At 43.9% G+C, this 20,442-nt stretch overlaps 1 protein-coding gene across 1 annotated transcript; it reads left to right on the forward strand.

The window, feature by feature from the left end:
• The first annotated feature begins 3,753 nt into the window (after nt 1-3,753).
• FKBP9 (FKBP prolyl isomerase 9) lies at nt 3,754-19,967 on the forward strand. Its single transcript, XM_060247635.1, has 10 exons — nt 3,754-4,014; nt 6,569-6,714; nt 10,861-11,050; nt 11,540-11,685; nt 11,874-12,063; nt 15,048-15,193; nt 16,893-17,079; nt 17,746-17,891; nt 18,243-18,406; nt 18,705-19,967. The coding sequence occupies exons 1-10, from the start codon at nt 3,764-3,766 to the stop codon at nt 18,882-18,884; spliced, it is 1,746 nt and encodes a 581-aa protein (XP_060103618.1). The 5' UTR covers nt 3,754-3,763; the 3' UTR covers nt 18,885-19,967.
• The last annotated feature ends 475 nt before the right edge of the window (nt 19,968-20,442 follow it).

Raw genomic sequence — 20,442 nt, forward strand, 5'->3', positions numbered from 1 at the left:
AACAATCCTAATTTCACCTCTTGGCAAATGCTTTGCCTGAGATCACTAACCTTGATCCTCGCACTAAAGTGAATTGGTATCATACAATTTATAAATATGCTGGGTTTAAAATATTAACAGCAGATTAAACAGGGATTCTGATTTCTAGAACCATTCACAAGCAATTTTCTCTGATCGAAACGGAAAACAAATCTTTTACCTTTCTTGTTGAACACACACATTATCTATTCAGATGCCAACTGTAAAACCTAACATCTTGATATGGTCTGAGAAATGTTCCATTCCTTGTCATCTGACAGTTTGCTACCATTACTAAGAGAGCTAATAAATTTAATCCTCTCCTCTGATCTGCAGCTCTTACGCTGCAGTTCTATGCAGAGTTACTCCCTTAAAATGAATGGGCTTCAATTAGAAACTTTGCATAAGAACTCATTTTGACCAATTTCACACTAGACCTTTAATCCTGGTTTAGCCCTGTCCCCAAACTAACATTCTACACTAAAATCATAGAACCAGCAAAGCACAATTCTTATGACTCCATGATTCTATGATTTTAGTGTAGAATGTCAGTGTGGGGACAGGGCTAAACCAAGATTAAAAATCTAGTGCAAAATTGGTTGTTTTGTCTCTCCATTTGATTATGTCTTGAGTCTTGCACAAACACTGTGGATTTTCTGTTATTGATATGAGATTGGGTACAACTAGGCAGTGATATATAATGCAGTAAACTCATATTCAATAGTTCCACTAAACATACACTTAAACTATTTGAATAGTGAAGTATGGCTTTTAACCTGTGGATTTTTTCCCCTTTCCCTTTTCTTTTTATAGCTTCTTAATGTAAAGTATAACAACTGAATTTTGCTGCCAAAAAAAATCAAAAAAGGTTTCCACATTATCATAAAAGAAGGTGTTTGTGTTCAACTAAAGTATTAATTACAAAAATCACAAGATAAATTTGAATAGAACTGGATGAACCAAGTTTGGCAGATCGCAAAGCAATTAAAGGCTTGAGGGACAGCAGACAACAGAATCCAGCGGTTTTTAACCTTTAATCCACTACTCCTGAAGTATGCAACATTATCTGTGACTAGCCCGAGTCATATGAAAAAAACTGACACATAAAGACACCAATTCAGACATCTATGTATCCAATTCTGAACGTTCCTACTGTGAGGAACAAACAAATCCCCAATGGGAGGGCACCCAAGGAACAGAGGCCACTTCCTACGAACCTGGAGAATCTCTTAATGTAAACCTCCAGGTTTGCAGAAAAAACAAACAATTAAACAGAAAGTGAGGAGTGTTTTCAAAAACTCCAAACTGCAATTTACAGAAAAAAGCAAGATCTCACAACAACACTACATCATGAGGTTGCAGCTGTTAAACATAAGAACATAAGAGAAGCCATGTTGGATCAGGTCAATGGCCCATCCAGTCCAACACTCTGTGTCACACAGTGACAAAAAAAAAAGGAGGTTCACAAGTGGGCTAGAAGCCCTTCCACTTTGTCCCCCCAAGCACCAAGAATACAGAGCATCACTGCCCCAGACAGTTCCAATAATATGCTGTGGATAATAGCCACTGATGGACCTCTGCTCCATATTTTTATCCAAACCCTTCTTGAAACTGGCTATGCTTGTAGCCGCCGCCACGTCCTGTGGCAGTGAATTCCACATGTTAATCACCCTTTGGGTGAAGTACTTCCTTTTATCCATTCTAACCCAACTGCTCAGCAATTTCATTGAATGGCCATGAGTTCTTATATTGTGAGAAAGGGAGAAAAGTACTTATTTCTCTACCTTCTCTATCCCATGCATAATCTTGTAAACCTCTATCATGTCACCCCGCAGTCAACATTTCTCCAAGCTAAAGAGCCCCAAGCGTTTTAACCTTCATAGGGGAAGTGTTCCAAACCTTTAATTGGGATTGCCACCCTGTAGCCCTGATAAATGTTGCTGAAGGCTAGGGGAAGAAAGCTGTGTGTGTGGGAGGGGAACTAGTAGCAGCAGAAAGGTAGAGATGGGAGAAGACAGTAGGTGGGAGGGGGCAGATAGTAGTAGGGGAAGGTGGGGAAAGCGAATGTGAGGGTAAGAGTTGTTGGAGAAGGAAGAGGGAGTGGGTGTAAACAGGGTTTATTTTGAGAAGGAATGCACAGGAACACAGTTCCAGCTGGCTTGGTGTCAGTGGTGTGGCCTAATATGCCAATGAGTTCATGCTGGGCTTTTCCTACCAAAAAAGTCCTGGGGGCAAGAAAGTCCAGGGCAGGGGTGTCAAACATACAATTCAGGGGCCAAATCAGGCCCCCGAGCAACTGGCTGTCATCTGCTTCCTTCTCCCTCTCCCTGCCTTCTGCATAACAGCTTGCTTTGCAAGGCTTGCTCAGGAGCTACAGAGTAAAACCACTATTTTCTCCATTGGCTGAGGCTCCCCCCCCCCCCCACAGTCCCCTGGAGAAGGAAGGAAAGTGCCAGAACTTTCTTTGTCCAGTTCCCTGGATCCTATGGGAGAAATACAAAGAAAGCATCCTTAAGACCAATGAGTGCTACCGTCTTAAGCATGTCTTAAGTTTAAAAAAATAAATATTTGTGTTTGTCTGTTTTCTTTATAAAGTTTATATCTCTGCTACTTAATCTTAAATAGGTGCACACATGGCCCAGCCCGACATGGCTCCGCCCAACCTGACACAGCCCCTCAAGGTTTCATTTATGTCAGATCTGGTCCTCATAACAAATGAGTTCGACACCCCTGGTCTAGGGTCTTGGCTTTTACTCTTAACCATTGGGAAGCCAGGTTTCCCCAGCCACTGGGGATCTATCCACTGGTTCCTGGATCCATCCAGGTTAGGAAACTCCTGAATATTTGGAGCCTGGGGAGGGCAGGGACCTCAGTGGGGCACAACGGCATAGAGTCCACCCTCCCAAGCATTCCTTTTCTCCAGGGGAACTGATCTCTGTAGTCTTGAGATGACCTATAATTCCAGGGGATCCCCAGCTCCCACCTGGAGGCTGGCATTCCTGCAAAACAATACTGCCTGCCTGTCAGAGGCCTCGGAAGTGAGGGGAAAAGAGGAGACCTAAACTCCCCAAAGTGCTCCCGCAGTTCTGAATCCCCCCCACCCACACGCGATTTGTATATAGATCCGGTTTGGGATTAAGAAACAACGGCGAGGTGGCCCCAGGACAGGGCGAGTGAGGCGGAGGCCTGGGCCTTTGGCTGGCCGCAAACTGAGGCACGCTCCACCCCCTCCCACGAGCAGCCATCCTCTTCGGCCTTGCAGAGGACCCCGGGTCGAGTCAGAGCGGGTGGGAGCCTGCAGTCCGGAGGCCTGGCGAGAAGCGAGGCCTCCACCTTCTCCCCCTGCCTTGCATAGCAGCGCCACGTCGCGACGCGAAGAGAGTCCCGAGCGGGCTGAGGGGGACCTTCCCCCCCCCTCCCGCCGCTCTCCTAGCATAATTGCCTTTCCAGCAATTCAGGAGTTTCCCGCCCCACAGCAGCTGCCCAACTTTCTGGCCTGCCTGAGGGAGTTGCAGCTGCAGCTGCCGAGCCCTCCTCTTCCATCCGACAGCAATTCCCCCCCTCCCCTGGGTGGGCTCCTCCTTCTCGTCCCTGCAAGCGGAGAAGCGAGCGGGCTCTCTGTCTCTCTCTCTCTTCCCCACCCCCTTTCTCCATCCACGTTTGCAGCTTGGGGAAGCCGGGAGTTGAGCGGAAGCCCCCCTGCCCGCCCTCCTCCCCTCGGCGCTCGCTCGCTGGCTCCTTGGCTATGGAGAGGCCCCGAATGCCGCCCCGGCGGAGGAGGCAGCGCCGCTGTTGTTGGCCGCTGCTGGCCGCCTTGCTGGTGGGCTGCGTGGCCTGCCAGGCGCCGCCGGTGCCCGAGCCCGAATGGGACGGCCGGGACGTCTTCGTGCAGAGCAGCTCCGGGCCCGAGCAGTGCCCGCGCGTCGTGGTGTCCGGCGACTTCGTGCGCTACCATTACCACGGCACCTTCCCGGACGGCCGCAAGTTCGATTCCAGGTTAGCTGGGCAGCAGCGGCAGCAGCCCCTTAACTCCCTGGGCTGTGGGCATGTTGGCTGAGGACAAGGCCTTAGCCAGGATGATAAAACTCAGGGGGCTTTTTAAAAAGGCGGGGGGCACCTTTTCTCATCCACTGTTGGGTTTGCCACGTCTCAGAAGCTTTCTGGGGCAGGGCAAAAGCCGGAGGCTTTGAAAGTGACCAAGTCCTGCATTGTGCCGGGGGTTGGACTAGATGACCCTGGAGATCTCTTCCAACTCTATGATTCTAAGTCAAGGCAGCCACCCCTAAAACTTTGGAGTCAAGAAGGGACTGCACCTTGCATGCAAGCGGTGGGGGAGGGGGGGGCTCCTTCCATCTCGCTCTCCCCCAGCCCATTCCACATGGCTTCATCCACGTCTGCCTTCCTCCTCTCCACCTGCTGCTGTTGCTGCTTCAGTGTACTGTGCCCTCCTCCCTGCTCTGGCTGCCGCTCATGACAAAACCCCCCAACAACAGTACACCGTGGAGGGCCCCCTGGAAGTCAGGGGGCAGCGCCCCCATAGGCCCCACTGTGGCTGCAGGCCTGGCTGAGGAGGGAGGTCCAACGGTACCAGTTGGATTGACTTCCAGGTATGGGGGTGTGCATCAGTTTTGGACACATGTCGAGGAGCCCAGGTGTGCAATGCCCATGTCATTTGAAGGAGAAATGAAAGAGCCAGGGAGAGAGAGCAGCAGCAGCCTGTACTCGGCCAGCCTTTTAGTGGCAGCTTGTAAAGGTTTCCAAAGGGATGGTTTCTTTGATGTCCACATGGATGGAGGTGATATCCTGTGACCTCGGAAGCCATTGGAGAAATCCAAAACAATATTCCTAGGGCAGGAATTTCCAAATGGAGATTGCAGGTGGCCCTGCTAGTCCGAAGGAAAAGTCAAAGCCATGTCACTCCTTTCAGTGGCTCCAAACAAAATAACACAACAGTGATTTCTGTGGGCCTTAATCATGACTATGATGTGACTTTTGTTTCTTAGCAGTACATACTTGTCAGCATTTTTGCATGTAGAAGAGATGTGTAGAGGCACCTCCCCCAATCTAGGAAGATCTGCCCCAGAGGAAAGGGTAGCTTTGTGAGTGTATGGCAGGGAGTAAACCTGAGGTGCACACCCCCATGGACTTGCCTTAGTAACACTAGAAAGATGATGCATTGATGTCCTAGCAAGGTGTCCGGGGGTGGGGTCACTTTTAGGTGTTTTCACACAAGTTGTCTTTGCCCCCTTCCTTCTCTTGCAGTTTTGGTTGCAGTTTTGAATGCACAACTCTACAAATGCTGTTTCAAGGCTATGATGGGTCTAGAATGCAGCAGCTGGGTTGATTTCTTGGTGTTAGTGGCACCAGTAATGTATGGGCTGCGCTGCTTTACCAGTATACTTCCAAGATCCAGCCTATATTTAAGGGAATTATTTTTAACTTGAAAGCCTTTTGTGTCGTTGGCCATGCACTTGAGGGAACACCTCCTCTAAGTGCCACCCTGCTCCTTAAGATCTGTGTCACTGATAACCTTTTAGTGATCTTTTTATGTAGAGCTTCCAGACTGAAGAAAAAGCAGTTCTGTTGATTTCTTTTGGCGATCCAAAACACAGTTGTTCTATTGCATGATAGAATAATCCTGGTTGTAGAAATGGAAATAAACAAAGATAACTCTAGGGGCAGAGGAGACTCTAAATCTGCCTTATGTTAATACAAATCTCACTAATTTTAGGCTAGTGGCCATCACTAGACAGGCTGTTATGCATATCTATAGATCCCACTTCTAGCTGTGGATTGCTGGAGCTATAATGCCTGGGTGTTTTTCAGAGAGTGTTGGAAGAGTCCTCTGTTTACTTAGATATTGGAGATTAATGTATTTTGGGACTGTTGGTTGTGGTTTTCAGTTTTCTCTGTTTAGGTAGATTTTCAAAAAAATATAACTAGTCCTTTTTATGAACCTCCTTTGAGAGTACCACACCGGGGAAAAGTTAGAAGTTCTTTTAAGTTAATAAATCTTCATAATTACACTGAGCACCAGGATGGAAGGTGGATTTTCACTCACATTGGAATGTGGATGTGCTTTATATATTGTTGTGAATTACATACTGTAGACATCTCGTGTAATGAGTGCAGGACTGAATAGTAGCATTTGCACAAATTCGGTGAGAGATGTCAGTTTATGAACTGATGAGATGAAGTGAGTGGATATAATGCAAAGTTCCAAGTCATTGTTAAAGTATTTTTACTGTGTGCGCAGTGGCCTCAGGGAAAATTCCAGAAGCCCCGATGTGCACCTTTCTGGGAGTTAAATTTGTATCTCATTACACCAGAGGAGTAGTTTCTTCAGCTATGATCATGGGTGACATTTAAATCAGTTTGCATGGTTGCTTGAGGTTATTTTAAAAATTCCCTGTATTTCCATTAAAAGGGACCCAAGAAAGTTAACGTTCATTTAGGATGGAACAAAATTTTCAGTGAAAGGCTTGAAATAAGGATTAAAGGAATGACAAGTGACCTGGTAACCAACCTGTTTTTCCCCCTCTCCTTTTAGCTATGACAGGGGTTCCACATTCAACGTGTTTGTGGGGAAGGGGCAGCTCATTGCAGGGATGGACAAGGCTCTGCTCGGCATGTGCGTGAACGAGAGACGGTTTGTGAAAATTCCACCCCATCTCGGCTATGGGAGCGAAGGCGTTTGTAAGTATTGTGCAGCGTGTGTGAAGCATGCCTAGAAATGGTGAGGATAATTTCAGAGGGTAGCTGTGTTGGTCAGCAGTAGAACAGCTAGATTTGAGACCAGTTGCACTCGAGAGACCAAAAGGATTTTCAGGGTATGTGGTTTGACTCTCAAAGGGTTACATGCTGAAAATCCTGTTGGTCTCTAAGCAGTACCAGCCCAACGCCCCATGGTGCCCAGGCAGACTTGCTGTCTGGCTCCCCCCAACCCCCTCTTGCGGCTCCACGCCCCTCCTTGACTTCTCCCTTTCTTCCTCACCCTACATCAATTTCAATGCCAGGACGGGCTCTAGCACCACGTTCCCGGCTATCCAAAGGCGCCCCCCTGCTGATCAGGTGATCCAATCAGCGAATAAAACTGTACCGCACCGCCACACTCCATGTCTGTCAGGACCAGCATTCTGAAAGGCACCCCCCGCTGCTGCTGCCTCCTCTCCCATGCTGGTCCTGACAGACACGGAGCACGGTGGCGTGGCGCAGTTTTACCTGCCGATCAGATCACCTGATCAGCGGGGGGTGCCTTTGGATAGTCGGGAATGCAGTGCTAGAGCCTGTCCCAGCATTGAAATTGATGTGGGGTGGGGAAGGGAGGAGGGAGGATGCTGAGGAGCGGGCAAACTAGGCATTTGCCATGGGGAGAGGGGGGAAGGCTGAATTTGCCGCCCTCACCCTGCCAGCGCCCTAGGCAACCACCTAATTTGCCTAGCGGGGAAGGTGGCCCTGTCTCTAAGGTGCTACTGGACTGGACTCTAGCTGTAGAAATGATGATGTTAGTCTGGTCCCTAAAAATACAAAGCCGGATCCTGTGATTCTGTTCTGCTAATGGTGGTACTTTCCTCTGGTGGAAGAGCCTCTTGTGTCAGGGGAAAGCTCTTTTATTTTATTTAGCCAATTGCACCATCTGGCAATGGAGTACCAGATTCGGTTCAAGGTTATAGTAATGATCTTTAAAGCCCTACGTGGCCAGGGACCAACATACCTATGGGACTGACTTTCCCAATACGTGCCCCGAAGAGTGTTACACTCAGCCGAGCAGCACCTTCTGGTTGTCTCCAGCCCCAAAGATATCCATTTAGCTCAGCTCAGCTATTATGCTGCTGGCAGATGTCCTCAAGCATTCCCCTCCCTTGCTAGAAGAACCCTTGGTCATGCCCACGTTTCCATCCCTTGCACTAGAGGAAAGTGCTGCTGCTGGCAAAGTGGGTCTGTGGGATCCAATTCATAGTTACTAAAAGCTGTTAAAAATTCGCCAAGCCTGTGACTCATAAATTTATTTGCTGCCCACAAAGAGACTGAATTAATATCAGGAGAGTTAGAATTACTTAGTTCTGTTTTTAAGTCTCAGAGGTATGTGACACCATTTCTGAGGCTTTTTCTCTCAGTCCGTCGGAATCTTGAGAATCTCTGCTTGTATTACAAAATGTAAATTTCTAACTCTTATTATTGCAAGGAACATGTGATGGCAAAACTGTCCGGTATGTTCCTCTGAGCTGAACAAGTTGCTATTGCAGCCAATGTTTGCTCTATACAATGTGACACTTTAGCATTGAGAACCTCAGGACAGAGCCAAGGTCTTGGACTGGATTTCCTAAACTTTTTTTCTGAATCAGGATTTGTGTAAGAATAGGATGGTGCCACCCTCTGAAGAGCCTCCCCTTTATGTCTGCATGCTACTCAGGTGTACATGCAGAGGCACAGTTAGCAGCCTCTTCTAAAGACAAGTAATGATGATGATGATGATGATATTGGATTTATATCCCGCCCTCCCCTCCGAAGAGTCTCAGAGCGGCTCACAATCTCCTTTACCTTCCTCCCCCACAACAGGCACCCTATGAGGTGGGTGGGGCTGGAGAGGACTCTCACAGCAGCTGCCCTTTCAAGGACAACCTCTGCCAGAGCTATGGCTGACCCAAGGCCATTCCAGCAGGTGCAAGTGGAGGAGTGGGGAATCAAACCCGGTTCTCCCAGATAAGAGTCCACACACTTAACCACTACACCAAACTGGCTCTCCCCTGTTGGGCTGCTGTGTTTTGATATTAGAAGGGATTGAACAGTCTAATCAAATCTGATGCAGATATTATGAACATATGAAGCTGCCTTATACTGAATCAGACCCTCGGTCCATCAAAGTCAGTATTGTCTTCTCAGACTGTATTATCTTCCAATCTGGAGGCTGATTGGAAGGAGGCAGAGCTAGAGCACTAAATCATGCAGAGATATAGCAGACAACCTCCTTGTGATTCCAGAATGCACAGCCTCCTAGAACTGTTATTTACTTAAGCTGTGCTGTGATAGCAGCCTATTATCCCTTGGAACACAGTTTGGGAATTATGCTCTAGGCAGCAAAGAGGACTCTGCTCGTTTTGCCATTGTACCCAAATGCCTGGCTTTCGTGCTGGCATCTGATTTGTTGTTGTTGTTGTTCAATCACACAGTCGAGTTCGACTCTTTGCAACCCCATGGACCATGTCACACCAGGCCCTTCTATCTTCCACTGTCCTCCTATGTTCACTTAAATTCATGTTCATTGCATCGATAACACTGACTAACCATCTCATCTTTTGCCATCCCCTTCTTCTTTTACCGTCAAACTTTCCCAGCATCAGGGACTTCTCCAGTGAGTGCTCCCTTCTCATTTGGTGGCCAAAGTATTCGAGCTTCACCTTCAGCATTTGACCTTCCAGGGAACAGTCAGGGTTGATTTCCCTTAGAAATGACTGATTTGATCTTGCCATCCAAGAGACTCTAAAGAGTCTTCACCACCACCACAGTTCAAAAGCATCTGTTCTTCAGTTCTCAGCATCTAATAGTTCCTCTGAATTTATCCTCTTGCTCCCCCTATTGCTTTCTTACAACATCACATGTTCCTAGCTGTTCTGTGACAGAAAAAGCTGCGTTTTGCTTTACTTTTCCTCTCTCAGATGTCATGCCTGTGTAGGTAATGAAAAAACATAATAAACAGAGTGGCAGCACCCTTCCAAATCCATTGAAGTCAAAGGGCTTAGAAGGGCCAGTAGCTCTGTTTAGGATTGCGCTCTCACTCTGTTACCAGCACATTTGTCTTGCTTGAGAGGTCTAAATGGCCTGTCTTAGTTGTGGTGTGCTTATTTCATGTATAAATTAGCAGCAGGAGCTCCAGGACAAGTAACGTTGCAGAGATCTTTCCAGATCAGAGGGTAAGATTCTCCTAAGAGCTTTGTGCTGGGGAGAAGAACTGATTTGGTCAAAGAAACTTGCCTTTGGTCATTGAATACTTGCATTAAGAGGGCATTGTTATTTCTTTGAGTGGAAGTCACCTGGAAGTCATGGCAACCAGAATAGCCATGGAGAAAATGCAGCTGTTTTTTCTTGCTTTAGCTGAAGACCTGAAGGGCCTGCCAGTTCCCTCCTAGTTACTTAATTTTAGTTCATTGGAGGGTGCTGTCCTCTAAACACTGCAACTTAAAGCATTTGGGGGGGGGAATGATAATTCTGTCATATTTAAGATGGCTTATGATCATACTTATACTTGCATCATAAATGTAAAGAAACAATAATTTCATCTTGACCTGGATAGCCCAAGCAAGCCTGATCTCATCGGATCTCGGAAGCTAAGCAGGGCCGACTTTGGCAAGTACTTGGATGGGAGACCTTCCTGGAATTCCAGCAATTGGGAAGAGAGGGGCAGGCTCTATTCAGCCGCCTCACTGAATATCCTCCAAGTCTGCAAGTCCCCAATAGGAGTCAGTCACTGGAGGTTGCCATGACTTTCAGGTGTGTGCATGCACACACATACAAGTACCAAAGTGACAACAAAGAAAAAAAGACACCTCCCCCATAACACAGTAATAGTTAAATTAATACCCTTTGAGGGGATGTGGAATGCTATAGTATAGCTGGGTCTCATTAGATCTCGGAAGCTAAGCGGGGTTGGTACTTGGACGGGAGACCACCAAGGAAGACTCTGCAGAGGAAGGCAGTGGCCAACCACCTCTGCTTTATCACTTGCCTTGAAAGTCCCTTGCTGGGTTCAGTGTAAGTTGGCTGCAGCTTGACGTCACTTTATGCACACAGGACTCTCTGAAGATTCTGATTTGTTTCTGGTTGACTGTATTTTTGTGCCCGCAGCTGGCGTAATTCCTGCAAACTCTGTGCTTCACTTTGATGTGCTTTTGATTGACATTTGGAATACGGAAGATCAGATTCAGATTCAAACGTATTACAAGCCAGAAAACTGCAACAGGACAATTCAGGTGTCTGATTTTGTACGGTACCATTACAATGGGACATTTCTAGATGGGACGCTGTTTGACTCAAGGTATGGTTCAAATGTTTTCCTTTTTCATTAATTGTGTGGGTTAGGGTGATATATGTCTTTGACACTACAGACACACACACACGCAGATATTCTCTCGGTGGAGATATATATACATACACGTACTTCCAAACACTATTGGTGTATTTGCAACCATTTTAAAATATGGATGAAAGTAGTTTGATGGCAGCAGAGAGAAGACCATGCTTGGGATGTTGTGGGTGGATCAGATGGCTGGATGGTCTGGCCCATTGTCAGCCAACTCCATAACATTCAAGTCATGGTAACAACTGCAACTAAAATAAAGTATAACTCAAAAACGAAATTACTAGTTGCCTTTGTGCAGCTTTTAATTGTTTGTGGGTTTGTGTGTGTGTGTATATATATATACACATCAGTATCATATCTTCTATCCAAGACTTTCAGTGTTTCTTCCATCAGTAGAACAAAGGAACTGATTCTTAAGTAATCTGTATTTGTTTGTACCACCAGCCACAACAGGATGCGAACATATGACACCTATGTGGGGATTGGCTGGCTTATCCCTGGCATGGACAAGGGTCTCCTAGGGATGTGTATAGGTGAAAAGCGCATCATCACAGTGCCACCATTCCTGGCTTATGGAGAAGATGGAGATGGTAAGTACCAGCTTGGTTTTATTCCTAGCAGTTCTTCAAAATGTTAACCACTAGAAGGCACTTGTGCATTGTATAATGTCATAATGCGTTTTGTGTGGGAAGCAAATGATCCTGGGAGTATATGAGGTCTTGCATACATTTCTTGCATAACTGTTACATTGATTTAAATGTTTGCTATCCACTTTTAGGTAAAGAAATTCCTGGTCAGTCTTCTCTTGTCTTTGATGTGGCTCTTGTAGACCTTCACAACCCCAAGGACAGCATCACTGTGGAGAAACAGTATGTGCCTGAATCCTGTGAGCGGAAAAGCCAAGTGGGTGACTTCCTCAGATATCATTACAATGGGACGCTTCTGGATGGCACGCTGTTTGATTCCAGGTGACCAGAGTACTTGAGAACAAAGTTCTCATTTTTTGTTTTTTCCTATGTAATCAGCAGGGTATTCAGATAGAGTACTTTTTAAAACTGGTGCAATAATTTCCCTTGGTTATCCTTGAAAGGAATTCTCTTGAACTATCCTATCCCCTCTGTTTGCAGTCAGAGATTTTTAAACGTCTGGAATGTGATGTAGAAAGCTATAATTTTTAAAAACAGAAAGTGCATAATCAAAATGGTATCAATTCCACACATTTAAAAATATGCACAAGTACTCTGTATCATTCTCCTTTCTCAAGTAATTATTATGATTAACGTGCAAAGTTTTGCGCTTTCCATTTGCTGTGTTAATAAGGGATGGAGAGAAAAAAGCTGAGTATAAAATAGCTTGTACATTGGAAAATCAGTTCTGTGTTCATATGCCATCTTTTATCAAAGGATGTCAAAACCCTTTTAAGTACAAACGAGATTACCTGCCCAAACTTTTAGGTTCTCTGTTTGTCATTGGTATTGCAATTAATAGCTTCTGAGCACTACTTTTTGGTTTTGGGTTTTTTTTTTTGTATTTTTATGTATGTGTGCACCTAGAAGTCATGGTGACCTCTGGTGACTGACTCCTACTGGGGGCCTGGAGGATATTCAGACAGGTGGCTGAATAAAACTTGCCCCTGCCTCCTGACTGCTAGTATTTCAAGGTCTCCCATTCAAGTACTTGCCAGAGTCAACCCTGAGATCTGCTGAGACTGGGCTTGCCTGAGCACTGCTTTTGGATGCTCAAGGTGAACTAATAGATGCCCTTTCAACTACTTACGTTGGTTGATGCAACAGGCCACCTTATCTTAATGAGCAGGTAAACACTAAGTACCTTTAAAGTGTCATGAACTCATTTTAAAATGCCATTTCTCTGAACTCCTGGCACGTGCTGCAAACAAGGGAGGTTTTCTGGTGTCCACTGGAGCATCGTCAGGTTCTAATTTTGTCATTAGGATGTGAAACAGGTAGGGGCTGTCAACTCCAGGGATTTCCAAGCTGTTGCCTAAAGAATCTGCTGGTTTGCATGGATGAGTTTGGATCTTGCCTACAACTTCAGCAGACAGAAGGATTTTCATCTGTAAATCATTTCTAGGATTTTCATCTGCTTTCCCACCTCTGCCCTGTAGCCTGAAATTCCCACTGAAATGGGGCAGATGGCCCCAAGGACTAGCTCAACAGGTCAGAGGTCTCCTGTGGGAGAGAGGAACGGGCAAAAAATGATCCCAAGATACACAGATTTTTATACAGGATCCAGCTGTGATTGTGATAGGTAATACAAAGGAGGAAGATGAACATGGACCATATTGGTACCACTGCAGCAAGTTGTTCAAAGCTGTTCAGCACAGACAGCTTTCTCTCTGTAGCAGCTACTTTAGTCTACTGTGCATTCATCAACTTCCTTCTGGTTCCACTGGGCACCCCTCAAGAGTAGGGTGGTTGCAGAAATAAGCCTTACTATCAGGGCTGGCAGGAGCTAATCTCCAGTACCCTGATTGCTGTTGTTCATGGCTATGTGTGCAGCAGAATGAGGTGGCAGAATGGGCTGTACCATTACAGATACACGTGGGGGTGCTTGGGTTTTTAAAATGCTCCTCTAGGTACAAACTCTGTGCATGTAAAAAAACAAAAACAAATGCACAACACAGGGGAAAGGTTCTAGCCTAGCCCATTTTATGATGTACTGGTTTTACACTTGTAGGGAATTAGTCAATTAGTGGAGGAACTTCCAAATGGTGATCCCTTCCCTGCAGTGTGTAGTACTCTGTCTGTTCAGCTGCCTTGTTCTGCTGCATGTGTAGATCAGAACTCTAGCATTTCTAGTTTGTTAATGTAATTTGCTTAGTCCCCATCCCTGCCCCCAAAGTCCCTAAAACTCTGTGGTGGAGGAGTGGTTGGCCAACCAGCCCAAAGGACTCCATCAATCAGAAGAAATAGTGTAATAGTGCTCAGGAGCACTCCTGGAGAGGAAATGGCCTGGGTGGACATTGCACACTGTGTAACAGGAGGGGTGTGGAAAGTAAGTAGTTGCATTGCAAACCTAGGTGTGATTTCTGTCCTTCTGGTCCCTCAGCCTGCCATGACCTTCCTGCTTGAACTCTGAACAAGTAATGAAGTCCCTGCCCTGGAAAGCCCAGGCTTGGCCTGATCTCATTCAGGGCTTTTTTTTTGTAGCAGAAACTCCTTTTCGTATTAGGCCAACACCCCTGATGAAGCCAATCCTCCAAAAGCTTACAGAGCTCTTAATACAGGGTCTACTGTAAGCTCTAGGAGGAGTGGCTACATTAGGGGTGTGTGGCCTAATATGCAAAATACTTCCTGCTACAAAAAAAAAAAAGCCCTGATCATTAGATCTCAGAAACTAAGCAAGGTTGCCTTAGTTAGGCTTTGGATGGGTGACCACCAATGAAGTTCAGGGTTTTCTGTGTAATGGCCAATGGCTGTATGCAGTAAATTTTACTACTATTACTACTATGCAGAGGCAGGCAAAAAAAAAGTATTAAACTACTAGTAAGTTCAAATATATGTCTGAACATTTGTTAAAAATCAAAATCCTTTCAGGTCCTGTGGGTTTGATCTGTGCAATGGATAGAGCACTGGATTTGGCTGTAGGAGACTCTATTTGAAATCCTTGCCCATGATTCATTTGCCCATCCCTCCCCACCCTCCTGGCATTCCTCAGGACCGGTGCTGCTTCTGCAATGGAAGAGTGCCCCTAACTCCTCACTTCTACCATAATAGCCTGATCCATCAGTGATTTGCTCATAGTCTTGTGGCTAGCGTTATTGGGCTTCGCCTGTTAGCACACAATGATATTGAAAGGTTTTTGAGGTTAGAAAGGCAGAAGCTGTAGCTTTAAACAGTTGCAGGAAACAGTCACAGTAGCCTGCAGTAGTACTCTTACAGAAGTGTTCATGTTGGTAGTGATTGCAGTAAAAGCAGAGTTTTTTCTGTAGTTATTCACGGAATCACACATATGACACCTACATTGGGAAAGGTTATGTCATTGCTGGGATGGATGAAGGCTTGCTTGGTGTATGCATCGGAGAGAAGCGGAGAATAACAATCCCACCTCACCTTGGATATGGAGAAGAGGGGACAGGTGAGTACAACTTTTACTTCAGTGCATTTAAATTACAGTTCAGCATGAGGCCAGTGAATGTGCTGCAGCCACTAAAGTGTAGGACTGGGTGACCTTAGGCTGGTCACATGCACACATTCAAATTCAACACATTCTCTTTTTCTCTGCATAACCTACCGCACAGGTTGCTGAGAAGACAAAACGGGGGGTGGAGGAAGAACCACGTATGTCAGTCTTTGGAGGAAGAACAATTAAAACATGTAGATAGATGTCTCACTAAAACATTAATTCATTTTAATTCAGACTATTAATGGCCAGAATGGCATTAGCTCAAGAATGGAAATGACTGTAGAAAAAAGAGAGTGGATAAGTAGGGTTTGGTTTGTGATTATTGTGGATGAGATCTGTGATCAGGGCAAAGTTGGACAATTGACAAAATTGTAAGAATTTGTTCTTTTCTCAAATTCTGGAATTGGTGTAATCCTTCAAATGTGGTAACAGGAGGTATTAAAAATATTTATATATGTATGTAAGGATTGTTTGAAATTCTTTATGCACATATTTATGTATTGAATTTTTTTTTTAAAAAATGCACCGCTAGAGAGGTTTGTTCATAAGCATCAGTGTCCTGTAGTTAACATCTGGAGGCAGAATCATATTACTTTCAAGGGCAACCACAGTACACGGTATATATGTTTATGCTTCTAAAGGGAGCTGCTTTCAAGTATAATGAAGTGTTAGTCCCAGTGCAAGATCAGAGAAAGAAAGAACTTCAAAGACACTGTAACACAACCCCACTCCTAGACACTTAACACTTCTATAGACATGTCACATTGATTTGTTGGTATTGCTTACTGGAAGTATGTTTTCTCTTACTACAGTAATAGATTGAGATTGTCCAGTCACAAAAAGGGATTCTGCACCCCCCCCCCCCCATAAAACAGGGGTCATTGAATAATACTAAGGCCAGAAAACAGTTAAGATTAACTGTACCAATCAAGCTTTTTGCTCATATTTGTGGACATTTGGTTCTATTTGTGTAAACAGTGGGCACATGAAACTACAAATCAGTGGTTATATATATTTAAAATTTTGAAATGGATCAGAAATTAATTGCTAAAAGAGAACACTATTTCCCGTTTTAAAAATGTAACTGTGGTTATTGGAAAAGAATGACTATCTTAATAGCACACTGAGGATTAAAGAGACCCCGAATTGTCCTCAGCCTCATTCCCCTTCTCCTGAAAAAACTTTGAATACTTGAGTTGTTTCATACAGCTTTGAAAAAATGTACCTCAAGAGAGAGGAGGTGCATGGTCCTGGGAAGGTGTTGGAGTCTTATTGACTCCAAATAGAAGCAAGGTATGGGCATCTATGAATGGCTTCAGACATTACAAGGAAATGCTTGGGGAAAATGCATTTCTAGTGCGATGGCAGACTTCTACGTTTCTCCCAAGTGTCCTGTGTAAAGGTCATTTTAAATAACTTTTTCATGTTCAAGACCACCTTGATGTGTATGAGATTAGTGCAAATTAAAAAGGTTAAATGCCCTCAATTGAATAAGTCCATTCCAAATAATTCAGTGGGAATTTTAATGTGTTCGTGGACAAGTCTCATTTATTTGCACAGTATACATTGTCAATGGATTTTTTCCCCCCGTGTTTAATCAGTATGAGCAGAAGGGTGAGAGATTTTTTCATATGATTGTTTATTATTACAGGGAAGATTCCAGGATCGGCAGTGTTGGTCTTCGACATTCATGTGATAGACTTCCACAACCCTTCAGACTCAGTTGCTATTACTACCCATTACAAGCCAAGCAATTGCTCAGTACTGAGCAAAAAAGGCGATTACTTGAAGTACCACTACAATGCCTCACTCCTAGATGGTACTTTGTTAGAGTCGACGTAAGTATATCGCTTGGCATTCATAGAAGCAGGGGGTTAAATGGATCAGGCATGAAACAGAGTAACCGCTTGGGGCTTCATGTATGCAAACCAAAGCGGAATATTTTGGAGTTATTTCATTTAAAATTGGCAAGAGACAGAAGGGTTAACCAAAGGGAAGGATAATGCAGATTCGGGGTTTGCGCATTTTGCGGTCGGTTATATAACAAATGTAGCAGCCTGAACAGCCTAAACTATCCTGAACTCAGAAGCTAGGCAGGGTTGGCCATGGTTATTACCTTGATGGGTGATTACCAGGGAAACCCAGGGTTGCTATGCAGAGGCAGGCAGTGGCAAACTACATATGTGGGTCTCTTGCCTTGAAAACACTATGGCATCCTATTAAACTGGTGGGACTGTATGACAATATTACATAGGAAATATTCTGTATGGTCTCAGCATGCAACATATGTTTTAGAAGGGGACTGATAATAGATCAGATCATCACATAAAGGGGCATGCGTGTGCAGGAATAAGTGCCAGAAAGATGCAAGAGGAGGCAGGATGGTGCTATTAGATATCCAAGCCTTAAGCAGAGCTCTTTGATAGCCTACAGTCATCTAAGATAGTTGTTTTAATACACCGTATCATGACTCTTTGGATTGTGACTCAGTTTTCTTTTTTTAGGTTTAGCCTTGGCAAAACCTATAATATAGTTCTAGGATCTGGACAAGTTGTGTTGGGAATGGATATGGGCCTCAGAGATATGTGTGTGGGAGAGAAAAGGACTGTTATAATCCCACCCCATTTTGGTTATGGTGAGACTGGAGTTGGTAGGTATCTGAAACCACATACCTGCCATTACTTAGCCTACCAAAGTTGGGAAGTTAATGCTGATTGATACATTGATCTGTTTACTTATAACTAGAGGTGTGCACACACACACAAATGGGATTTTTCAGTTTAAGATATATTGAAACCCACCCACCCAAAATTGGGATTCCTGAAAAACTTAAGATTCCTATACTGATATGGCATGTATCTCAGTTGGATTAAGTATTAAAACTGAAATTAGTTGCAGAATTTGCTTATGCTGGAGGTGGGTGAATAAGGTTGGCTTTTTCTTCTGCACTTCATGCCACATTGCAAAGACTAATTTTTTTTTTTGTCATTTCCTGCACCAGAAGGAGAAGTGCCTGGTAGTGCTGTGCTGGTTTTTGACATCGAATTGTTAGAGTTAGTGTCTGGCTTGCCAGAAGGCTACATGTTTGTATGGCACGGTGACGTCTCTCCTAACCTTTTTGAAGAAATCGACAAGGATAACAATGGAGAAGTTCTTCTGATAGAGGTAAAATTTTGGCTGACAAAGCCATTTTGTAGAGATTCCTTGTTAGCCTCCAGTTGGTTCGCAGGGTATATAATTTTGCATCTGTAGAACACCTGCTTTGGACAGCACATTCCTCTCTGTATGCTTCCAGGTGATGTGTATTTTTATATATGTTGGGCCTTACCAGCACTATATGGGATGCACTGTGAAATCCTAAATTTTCACAGTATAATTTTTGTGGCTCTGTTAAGGATCAAATGATTTCAAACTCACATTTATCTCACTCTGATCTATAGTTTTATTCTTTTAAAATCCCCAGTTCTCTGACTATATCCACGAACAAGTTAATTCTGGCAAAGGAAAGCTGGCTCCTGGTTTTGATTCTGAAACAATAGTGAAAAATATGTTCAGCAACCAGGACCGGAACGGAGATGGTAAGATTACAGCTGAAGAATTCAAACTGAAAGAACAGGAGCCAAAGGGACATGATGAATTGTAGTTTGGGGGCTTGTTTTTTTTTTTTTTTGTGAGCTGAACTGCTGTTAGAGTGTATGAACTATAGAAACGGGTTGAAATGCATGCACACTTCAACTGAGGATAAGTGGGAACAAATGCCCATGTCTCTATATTCTTGATGCAGGTTAAGGCAAGGCTATACAACGGCAGCCTTTTTTTCTTTTGGCATTTATTGTATAAAACATGAAAAGTGCTCAAATTAGTTTCATCAGCTTCTTCAAAAGGGCACACATCCCACTGTACTAATGTGCATAGCAGTCTGTCTCAGAGATACGGTATAGAAGTTGATGAATACAAAAAAAGTGTGCATTTTCATCCAGGACCCTTTTGAATTTTCACACTCTTCTCAGTCACACTTTTCTACTCCACTGTTACTGAGCATAAACAGTAAACCATAAAAAAGCAAGCTTGTCAACTCCACTCGGCCCACACTAAGCTAATACATCTGAGCTAAGGTGGTAAAATCTAGTCCTGTGCTACGCTAGAGGCTTTAGTTGGAGCTTTGGAAACCCGTCACACTAAATTATGCAGGAAAAGACTGTCACACAACTGCTATTTTTTTTTATCCTAGGTCTTAACCTGCATATTACACAAAAAATAATTTAAAAAAAAATTGGAGAGGAAGCTGTGTTTCCATTTTTGTAAAAAATGCAGGATTGGTAGACTTGTTGCTTATAGAGCATGCAGCTGTTTCAGTCTACTACTTAGATAAGTAATCTCTGTAGAGAGAATCACAAGCTCCTAACTATGCTTATTAAAATTATGCTGTAGATGTGTCTAAATATTTAAAATGAGAGCATACGTTAGGTGAAAAAGTGATTCCACAAAGCTGGAGGCACTGATCACAGTAGCACTAAACAGCAGTTGGACTGAACATATTGAGACATGGCCTTCAATTGTGTGAATGGTGCTGGTTTTAAACTCAAGATTTGCTTCTTAATTTTATTTTTCACAGTACATAAAGTTTTGTAAATTTTCAAACACTTTGTAATACTAATAATGTCATGAAGTTTTCTCAAATGTGATACATGCTGGTATTTTTTATTAAATAAAACATTGACAGACATTATGTATGACATTTTTTCAGGCATATGGGGATGGGGAAAGGCTTAGCATTATCTTGAAATCCTGGCTTTTAACAAATCTCTCAGCTGATGGTTAGTATTGAAATTGGCTTGAGATCCTGGCCAAAGGCATCTTGGGGAAAAAGGACAGGGATTTTGATCAAGCGGTTTATTACTTAGTTCACCTACAGGACGACAGTAAAGGCCTATCTCACATAATTTGTGAGGTTTAGTAAACCAAGGCTTATTGCAATTCATTTAAAAATGTAATTATGAATATTTAACATCCCTAATGCATTGCAGGCTGAATACAGTTAAATGATCATGTACACGATTTGAAGTATTATTGGCTGCTTTGGGATCTTTTTTTCCTTTCAAAATGAAAGGTAATTTATATCATTTATAGTCCACCTTTTCACTGAGACTCAATGTGGATTCATAGCATAAGAAAATCTAGCTGTTACAACCAAATGTGTT

This window comes from Heteronotia binoei, chromosome 10, assembly GCF_032191835.1.
Source record: "Heteronotia binoei isolate CCM8104 ecotype False Entrance Well chromosome 10, APGP_CSIRO_Hbin_v1, whole genome shotgun sequence".
NCBI classification, from domain to species: Eukaryota; Metazoa; Chordata; class Lepidosauria; order Squamata; family Gekkonidae; genus Heteronotia; species Heteronotia binoei.